This window comes from Sinohyriopsis cumingii, chromosome 9, assembly GCF_028554795.1.
Source record: "Sinohyriopsis cumingii isolate HCF-2022 chromosome 9, ASM2855479v2, whole genome shotgun sequence".
Classification (NCBI taxonomy): domain Eukaryota; kingdom Metazoa; phylum Mollusca; class Bivalvia; order Unionida; family Unionidae; genus Sinohyriopsis; species Sinohyriopsis cumingii.
The window spans coordinates 120,394,344-120,405,017 of NC_142969.1; the positions used below are offsets into that span (position 1 = coordinate 120,394,344).

The 10,674-nt window shown below is 36.0% G+C and overlaps 1 protein-coding gene across 7 annotated transcripts in view; it reads left to right on the forward strand.

Annotated features, from left to right (window-relative positions):
- The window catches only part of LOC149792603 (kelch-like protein 26), a 29,468-nt gene extending 18,869 nt beyond the window's left edge, over positions 1 to 10,599 (forward strand). For all 7 annotated transcript variants that reach the window (XM_089971226.1, XM_089971227.1, XM_089971225.1 and 4 more), the window contains 2 exons: positions 2,166 to 3,041; positions 5,040 to 10,599. In XM_089971226.1, coding sequence (XP_089827352.1) covers positions 2,202 to 3,041; positions 5,040 to 6,035 — 1,836 coding nt within the window. In that variant the 5' untranslated portion in view covers positions 2,166 to 2,201 and the 3' untranslated portion in view covers positions 6,036 to 10,599. The remainder of the gene's footprint in view (positions 1 to 2,165; positions 3,042 to 5,039) is intronic.
- The last annotated feature ends 75 nt before the right edge of the window (positions 10,600 to 10,674 follow it).

Consider the following 10,674-nt stretch of genomic DNA (forward strand, 5'->3'; position numbering starts at 1 on the left):
GCTTCAAAGACTGAAAGCAGCCAATGACTTGAATGCAAAATTAGGTCCCACAACTTTACCAGGTTTTGAAGTTTTACTGTAGTTGCATTTCAGAATGGGACTAATCAGGGCCTATATGCTGCTCAGGGTATACATGCTGATCATAGTCTATATGCTGATCAGGGTGTATATAAACTGATCAGGGTCTTTATGCTGATCAGAGTCGATATACTGATTAGGGTGTATATGCAGACTAGATCAGTGTCTGTATGCTGATCAGGGTCCATATACTGATCAGGTTTGTATGCTGATATGGATGTATATGTTGATCAGGGTGTTTTTGTGCTGATCAGGGTCTATATAATGATCTGGATGTATATGCTGATCAGAGTCTATATCATAGTGTATATGATGATCAGGGTCTATATATGTTGATCATAGCCTATATACTGTTCAGGATGTGTTTACAGATCAAGGTCTGTATATTGATCAGGTGTATATGCTGATTAGGGTGTATATACTGACCAGAGTATATGTACTGATCAGGGTCTATATGATGGTCAGAGTCTATATACTGATCAGGGTCTATAATGTTGATTAGGCTGTATATGATGGTCAGAGTCTATATACTGATCAGGGTGTATATGCTGATTAGGGTGCTGATCAGGGTGTATATGCTGATCAGAATGTACATGCTGAGCCAGGTATATATGCTGATTGTGGTACTGATCAGGGCCTATATGCTGATCAGGGTTAATATGCTGATTATGGTGCTGATCAGAGTTTATATGCTTTTCAGGGTGTATGTGATGTCTGTTCTTCCAGTTATAACTTCAAGCAGACTGTGTGTGTGTGTGTAATTAGGATTTTTAACGTAGCTTTAGCAATCTATCAGTCATATTGCTACGACGTCTGCAGTATGGCAGTTTAAAGTGATGTCTGGCAGTGGAACATCATGCTGCAGACATGTAGCATGATGTCCCACCCAGTCACATTATCCTGATACCAGGCCAACCAGTCCTAATACTAACCTCTTAATGCTGAGTGCCTAATGAGGCAGCTGTTTGTACCATTTTCATAAGTCTTTGGTATGACTCGGCTGGGGTTCAAACCCACAATCTCCTGCTTCCGAGGTAGATGTTCTAACCACAAGGCCACTGGAATGGTCCCAGACAATAGTAGATACTGATATAACAGCACATAAGTGATGGTAGATCTGTGTATTTGCTCTTTGCTATTGCATGTGTATTATTCAAAAGTAAAATAGCACATTTACTATATACATGCTTAAAAGTCAAGATCAGGGTCTCTGTTGTTTGTAGTTGGAACTGAGTTGCATACAAGTATATACAGTAATAATGTCACCTTGACATTAGATTTTAATCATTACAAAAATGAACATCCTGCAAATTTCAAGTAGGAAAAATAAAACACTAGTTATTGTTACAGAACTGCATGTACAGTGTGCTAATAACTTTTAAAGGTAATTCTTTTTGAACAGATATCTAATAAACCTGAAGTTTAGAAATGAATTCAAAGGTTAGAATAATTGATGTATTTTGAAGTAGTACATTTATACAGAGAGACTGCATGGATTTTGCTATACAGACCCATATAGAGCCTCAAACTGCATTTTCCAGTTTTCAGCTCAGTTATTTAAATGTGGCTGCTGAGGATAATGACTGTGCAACCAATACAAAGTCAAATCTGTGCTGAGAAGGCAATAATTGATTTTTGGCTTGCAGCGGTTGAATCTTATCAGGTGTCTGTCTCTCATATGCATGTTATAACAGTCAACCTTGAAATAGTGCTGGGGCTAATTTATCTTGTTTGAAGGATATGAAAATGGAGGAACTTAAATGTTGATGGCAGCCTGAAAATTATAACATGAAAAATGCAGTGAAATATATGCAGTGCTGACCACTTTATATTTTAGCTAAGTCTGTGGTTGCTCCCAGTGTCTGCATATCCCATATTCAGTTCATAATAAGGAACAAAGAAACATATTTTGGCTCAAAAATATTAAATATTATAGGATCCTTTGCAAATAAATTCATTGCTCAATATTGTCATTGAAATTATTCCAATGCTCTGAAATCTGGTTGGAAATGATTAAGTATTTGATGATGAAACATTATCAGTTTGAATATAATCATAATTTTTATCAGAATGTTTCTTTTTTTCAGATAACTGTTAGTGGCACCTAACGACTAACAATTACCATGGCAACAAGTGGTGACTTTAGCATCAATGGTACGGACGAGATACCTCCAGAGGAATTGGATGGAGATGTTTTCGAGATAGTACAGGAACCTGAACCAACGATGGAATTTATGTACATCTCGGAGAATAAGGTGAAGTACACGAACCCAAAGTACAAGAAAGTTGAAGCCAGAATGTACGACTGTAACTGTGATGTAAAATTACGAGTTGGTGACACTGGTTTTAAAGCTCATCGCAGTGTTTTATCAGAAGCAAGTGACTATTTTGCTGCTATGTTTACGGTCGACATGAAAGAGAAAGAACAGCCTGAAATTGAGCTGAAGGAAATGAGTCCAAAAGGATTTACGGCCATTTTAGAGTACTTTTATCATGGAATTCTGACTCTAGAGCCCCAAAATATTGAGGACATTTTGGAAGCTGCTAGGTTCTTTCATGTGGAGTGGATAATAGATATGTGCTCTGACTTTCTTGTTCGACATTTAAGTTGGAATGACTACTCTAAAGTAATGTACCTGACGGACAGATTTATCCTTGGGGACTTGAGGTTGGAAATTTTCCAGTTTATTGGACAGAATTTTGAGAACTTAACCAAAGAGGACAAGTTTTATGAAAATGCTTCTGAAGAACTCCTACTGCAGTTCCTTATGGAGTATTTGTATGTAGATGTGTCAGAAAAATATATTCTAGATGTAATAGTGAAGTGGGTGAAACAGGACGAAGGTCAAAGAAAGGAGCACTTCTTGCCATTGCTGCGACAAATTCGTTTCCCCCTGCTGGATATAGAAGAGTTGGATGATTTGCCAGCTGAAGTCCTTGAATATCAGGAGATTAGAAATGAGGTATGATTGTCATAAAAAAGATGCATATATACAAGTGCAGTAAATCTTATGGCTATCAGAAAACTGAGTCTCATCTGCCGTCTATTTAATATGGGTAGTGCCCATTTGTTGTATATACCGTGGCTCACTGAAAATAGCTTTTCTCCAAAATTAACTCTGAAAATAATGTACAAAGAATAATACTAACTACTCAAAAGAAGAGAAAGGGACTTATAAAAGTTTCATATCAAAGTGCCCACTTTTCAATACAAAATCTCCGATTGGCCACCAGATTCTTCTGCATAATATGTGTATTTTGAAGTTGTGATAATGGTAACCTATGCAATACAGACATTTAAGTGTCATTATGACCCAAATCATTCACATTAAAAATCTTGGATTAATGAGACTAATTTAACAAAAATGATTTGATTGGTGATGACTGAATTATTGTAGCATCGAAAATCTTTCTGCGTGGTTTTCATGATCATTTTTTGTGTCTTAACAATTGCTACAAAACATATTGTGATTTCAGTTGATTACAGATCTTAATAATAACAAAATTTCTGGGTGAAAAGGAAAAGGACAAATTATAATTATTATGTTTGATGTTGGGTAAACAATTAGATGGTATAAATATGACAGTACAGAAATTATTATTCATAGTAACATTGTACGAGATCAAATTATTGAGACAAAGCCAGTTTCAATATCATGTGTGTGCCCACAGCTAGGATGCTGCGTAAATACTGTACTTGTGTCTGGACTACCAGAATAGTGGGTCTGTGCTACCATACATTAAATTCAAGGTAGCCCAGTCTATGCTACCATACATTAAATTCAAGGTAGCCCAGTCTATGCTACCATACGTTAAATTCAAGGTAGCCCAGTCTATGCTACCATACATTAAATTCAAGGTAGCCCAGTCTATGCTACCATACGTTAAATTCAAGGTAGCCCAGTTTATGCTACCATACATTAAATTCAAGGTAGCCCAGTCTATGCTACCATACGTTAAATTCAAGGTAGCCCAGTCTATGCTACCATACATTAAATTCAAGGTAGCCCAGTTTATGCTACCATACATTAAATTCAAGGTAGCCCAGTCTATGCTACCATACATTAAATTCAAGGTAGCCCAGTCTATGCTACCATACATTAAATTCAAGGTAACCCAGTCTATGCTACCATACATTAAATTCAAGGTAGCCCAGTCTATGCTACCATACGTTAAATTCAAGGTAGCCCAGTCTATGCTACCATACATTAAATTCAAGGTAGCCCAGTGGATTACTAATAGTATCATGAACTGTTCTTTATTTAAAACATACGAAACTACTTTGCAAGGATAGTTGTTAATGACAAATAAGCAAATGGAATAATAGTTTATTTTCAAAAATGCGACTTTGTACTTAAGGAATTTATCTTGTATATTTTTTATGTATAAAATGTTTTGGTTACTTAAACTACCGTAACAGTAGATTGCTAGGATCATTCTGATGTACTTTTTAACCCTTTGCAAACTTTTTGTTTGCTTTCTTGGAGCTGCTGAATTTAAGCTGGTCTTTCAGATCCTTTTCCAAGCAGCTGGCTGCATTATCAGATTTCAAATTTGCCAGACCCCACTGATAAGAGTTGGTTTCAGTACTGTATATTAAGCTTCAAAATGCAGCAAGTTCAGACTATATAAACTATAATTCTCCATTTATTCATAACACAAAATAATTTCACCCTTTCCCCATGTTAGACTGTTTTCATGACCATTAAGGAACCAACCATTTTATTGTCAGTGAGGAGGAGAAGAGTGCAGGGCATCGGAGTTTTTAAATTTCTGTTTTAATTTAATTGGAAAAAATATCTTTTGCATCAGTACAAAAGAAATGGCTATTCAATTTTATAAATAGAATTCCTCACAAATACAACAGACATTGATGACATGCTGTTAAAGGATCACGTATGCATCTTAACATAAGATTGTAAGTGTTGGACTGTGTTTATTTATTCCTTACCTTGTTACAGGTGGAGGAAGCAAAGAAATATGCTCTGGATCTTTCCAGTCAGTGTCTGAAGACAGATGACAAATACCTGGCTCGAGGATCCCGATCTGTCATTGTTATATTATCCTTCACAGAAGAGGGTAATGCTGTTGTGTACAAAGAGCCAGAGAGTGATCATCTTTTTGTAGAACAGTTGGCACAGACTGGTCTAGATGTTGACTATAGCTCTACCAGTCAGGCTGGTATTGGCAATTTCCTGTATGCAGTTGGTGGTTACAGTGATGCTTACACAAGCACGGACAGGACATTCAGGTATGATCCTCGACTCAGAGAGTGGACTGAAGTGGCCCCAATGAAACAAGCTAGAGTTTCCTTTGCCATTTGCAGCTCTGACCGGAGGTTGTATGTATTTGGTGGTATGTTACACACTGTTGGTGAGAATGGGGAAGAAGAAAAAATTTTGAGTGAAGTGGAGATGTATGTTCCAGAAGAGAATTGCTGGAAATCTTTGAAACCACTCCCTTATGGCACCTTTGATCAGTCTGCTGTGTACTGGAACAATACCATTTATATCACTGGAGGAATCAGTGCTGATCCCACTCACTTAGTTCCGTTAAACTCAGCTTTTTGCCTTCCTCTTGATGGCGATGAATGGCAGCCATTACCAGACATGACCAGTCCACGACAAGGTCACAGCATGACAGCACTGAATGGGAGGCTGTATGTTCTCGGAGGCTACACAGCTTCTCTATACAGTGGCTTCAGTGACAGCTTAGAAAATGAATTGCTAGATTTGGAGACCAAGCAGTGGACAAAGATCAAGGCCACCCCAGCCACGTTTGGACATTTGTATCGCAGTGTTGCTTTGCTGGACAAGAAGATCTATTTTCTCTGTGGTTTAGTACAGGCAAGTCTTAATAGTTATGACACTGAAACTGATGAAATGGAAGAAGGAGTGATCATTGGCGCAAATGTCCAGAAAGCTGCTTCCATCAAGGTTGCCTACCCTTATACATAACTCTGCATTATTGCAGGATATGTTGAGCAAGAACATCACTGGGTAGGTTGGACACGAACGTTGATGTAATGGGTTGTAAACAAAGATTAATGGACATGTTTTCTATTGATAGATTTGTTTTCCCTCCAGCATCTACTGCCAGATCTGGCCTTCCGCTTAAATATTTGTACCATTCCTTGTTATGCTTTAAGCTTTCATTATTTATTGAATAGCATGCATTTATTCAAATGCTCAAATGTGTTGAGCTACAATGTTGTTGAATGATGATTAATCTTTATGTTAATGTTTAACTAATCCAAACAGATTAGCTTGCAATCTGTGTACAATTGTAGAGCCAAGTTTTGTTAAGAATATAGGCGTAACCTTGTCTGTCCAAGCTACAATAGAAATGTAATGAATGAACCAAATGAAAATGAGTGACGATCTAAAGAATGTAGAAAATAATAAGGTACATTGTTTATTCACTGTCGATTGTTGTGCAAAAGACTAATCTCATAGGATTGGGATGAAACTAATCGCAGAGGTTTCACTTTGGTACTCTGACAAGCTTTGTACAAGAGGTACAAGTATATTGGCATTGTAAGTGAAAGCCAGCCTTTTGTTATAGTACGTCATTATACATCTACTTATGGCAAGTCACTATACCTTTACTTATGGTAAATGACTATACATTCGCTTATGGTAAGTCACTACACCTTTATTTATACAAGTCACTACACCATTACTTATGGTAAGTGACTATACCTTTAGTTAGGGTAAATGACAAAGCTTTTATATATGATAAATGATTACACTTTTACTTATGGTAAGTGACTATACCTTTGCTTATGGTAAGTCACTGTACCTTGTGGTTAGTAACTATACCTTCAATGCTGGTAAGTCAACCATCACTTACGGTAAGTGACTATACCTTATTGCAAGTGAATGTACCTTCACTTATGGTAAGTAACTACACAATACTTATGGTAAGTGACTATACCTTTACTTATGTAAGTGACTATACCTTACTTGAAGGCACTAAATAGAACTTTTCCCAATTACCAGTTGAATATAAATCTTTTGCAGGAGCTTCGAGCTTTCATTAAAATTTATTTTGCGACAAAACAACAAATTTCTTCTTTGATATACCAAATTTTGTGCTCACATGTTGCAAATTTTCATTCCCGTTAACAGGTAACTAATGTTTATTCAGATGGGTTATTGTATGGTGTTTCCAGATTTTGCCGATATGAGCTGAAGGTGAACCCATGAAAAAATAGTTTATTTATATTACTCAAGAAGGAAATTGCAGACTTAGTCCTACAGAGGGAAATAACTCCTGAGATACTGTTCGTAAGAAATGTAACCCTTATAATGCCCAATGACATATTCACATAATTGTATGTTATCATAAATCATTAAAACCCAGTTGACAACAAAAATACTCTGGCCAAAAATCACTTTGTGTAGGGTATTATTTATATCAGTATTGTGTATAGAGGGTAACAAATGTGGCAAATACCTATGAGCAATTCTCTTTATTTTTAATTTATATAAAAAAATTCAAAGGTATGTAACAAGCTTTATTGTATTAATTTAGCTGTTTTATGCACCATCCTGTAATGTAGTCATGATTGCTGTTTCATATATGCTATTTTTAGGTTACATGTTTGTATGTTTATGTGACATTGAAAACATGACACACAAACTTGCATATGATAAGGTCGACAGTTTTGTACACTCAGATTGTTGTTGTTGTTATTCTAGGGTTTAACGCCATTTTTCAGCACAAGATAGGCTATACATGGCAGCCAGGATAAATGGTGGAGGAATAACCCTGGAAAACCCAGGGAAAACCCACCGACCCACAAGAAGCTACTGGCAGGCTTCCCCACATACCCAAGCCTTGGACTTGAATCCACGCAGACAGAGGTGAGATAGCAGCGATTCGGAACGGAGAGCACTTTAGACCACTCTGGGCCCCCACTCAAATAGTATTTGATTATAAAAAAGAGCTCTTCCTAAATTCAGAAACTCAGAGATGGCCAATGTATACACATCTGTAAGCATAAAGACTTACTGTTTTCCTTTGACTTCATCAATTGATCACATTACTGTTTGGAAAATAAACTCCCGTACAGCTCATACACAGTTCTTGAAGAAACAAAAAAAAAAATTCTTTCTGTCTAACCAATGACAAACTCTTATCTATTACCACCCGTTACCTCACCAAGGTATCTCCATTTTTCCAACTTTTGCTTTGTACTATCAACATAATCTTGCAAGACCTCTGCAAATCAGTGAATAGCTTTGTGATTTTAACTGATTGATTGATATAGTTGTTATAATAGTTAGTTATTTGCAACTTGTGGTAACCATTACTTTTTAATTTTGGTCAGTATTTAAAAGCGTTTGGGTCCTTACCCTCCCATTCCATCTGCCAGCTGGGAGTTTCATGAAGTTATGTGGTATTGAGACACAAAGTGTTTATGATGATAAATTCAAAAAACTTAATGCTGTGCATGTTTTAGCAGCTGCTTTCTTTATACATTGGTACTGGGTATTTTTTGTGTGGAAGTTTTGACAAAAAAGAAGAGTGTGTTTATTGTGGCATGTTTGAGTACCAAAATCAAATATAATGTATTATTAATCATGTTATTGTTAAGCAGCTTGGCAAGGAAACCAGTCTCCACTAGTGTAGAAACCGTATGCCTCCTTTTTGGTTAGTGTGATCTGTATTTCATATTTGAGTAAGTTTGGCCAGGATTTTCATGTTTGAGTATGTTTGGCCAGGATTTTCATGTTTGAGTGTATTGGCCAAGATTTTTATGTTTGAGTATATTTGGCCAGGATTTTCATATTTGAATATGTTTGGCAAGGATTTTCATGTTCGAATATATTTGGCCAGGATTTTCATGTTTGAGTATATTTGGCCAGGATTTTCATGTTTGAGTATATTTGGCAAGGATTTTCACGTTTGAGTATGTTTGACCAGGATTTTCATGTTTGAATATGTTTGGCAAGGATTTTCATGTTCGAATATATTTGGCCAGGATTTTCATGTTTGAGTATATTTGGCCAGGATTTTCATGTTTGAGTATATTTGGCAAGGATTTTCATGTTTGAGTATATTTGGCCAGGCATTTTTATTCAAGTTCCCATCATTTCTGTCATTGTTAATGGCAAGAGTAAGATTCAGCTGCAGAATGCATTCTTTGTTTCCAAATAAGTCACCATGGATACATTTCATGTGTCATCTGGCTTTGAAACTGAGGAGAAAACCTTATTCTTTGGATACATGTAATTTTTTTTATAAAAACAACAACTTTGAAACAGAAATAATGTTCTGTCTTATGTGAAATGACATCTTTCCAATGCAGATGTAAATGTACATTTGAAAAATCAGCGTTGACTTAATGAAAGACTGCCTGCTGGGAATTGAAATTAGGTCTGTAGAATATGAAGGAATACGCATGAAAATGTACCTACTTGATGTATATTGCGAGTCCTTATTATTCTCTTAATTTGACGACCTAATGTCAGGTTCTTGTTGAGTTGTGTGTAAAGACATAATATATAAAGTTACTAAAGAAAACAGGTTCAAATGTTCTATTTTTCCTCTTGCTTAAATCTAAAAAGCAACTTTTTGGAATGCTAACCATTTTCATTACATTCCTGGAAGCTTAGTTGCAATGGGCATTGTTTTGGTACTTTTGTTCTGGTTTTTTGTTGTTGTTCACCTTGATGTTCAACTTTCCGCCCAAAAAAATACTGCTTGGCCATTTTCCAACTCAAGACATTTCATAAAATTTGTTCAGTTTAAGCCACTCCGCCACCCAGCATGGTTGCCAATGCTAGAAAAGGAGTAAAACCTTTAAACATTTTTCTTCTCAAAAACTAATCAACAGAAATGGCCAAATATGGTGGTTTTTACTTAAAAAAATATACAAATCTTTAAATGGCCACTCAACAGAATGTAACTAAAATGATGCTGACCTATCATTTATGTCAGTTACTACAGAAAGAACCACTTTTAAAAAAAAAGCTTCTTATCAAAATTTACTTAACAGAATTTGACCAAATAGTGTCCTGGGATAATGATGCCAGTCTCAAATTTGGTTACATGACTAAAAAAGAAAAACACATTCTGGTCAAAAAACCAAATGGTGAGCAGAATTTGACCAACTTGGTCAGAAGGCATCCTGGCATAAAGGATTTTCAGTATCTGACAAATGATGCTGATGTGCCACAAAATATGGATTTGGATAATTAAAAATGGAGAAACATTGAAACAACCATTTCATAATATATACAAACAACAACACAGGAAGAAATTATAGTAATGCATTCTACAGACATATTTCTTGGCAAACTGCTCTTGCATTTTGCTATTGGACAGATGTCACTCGGGGGAGAGATCTAAGGCCCACTTGTGCCACTTGTTTTTACAGAATGGTTTTATGTACAAATAGCTTATGGAATATTGCTATTTTCTTTGTTACTCAGCATTATTGCATATTTTTTTAATCATAGAGTTGGAGTTAAACTTAGAGGTAGGCCAGTTCACTAGTAAAGTATTAATTCTTATAAAATAATTAGGCATTGATATGAGGTAGTACAGCTCTCCCACTTTATTATATACTAGTTGGTCTTCATAACT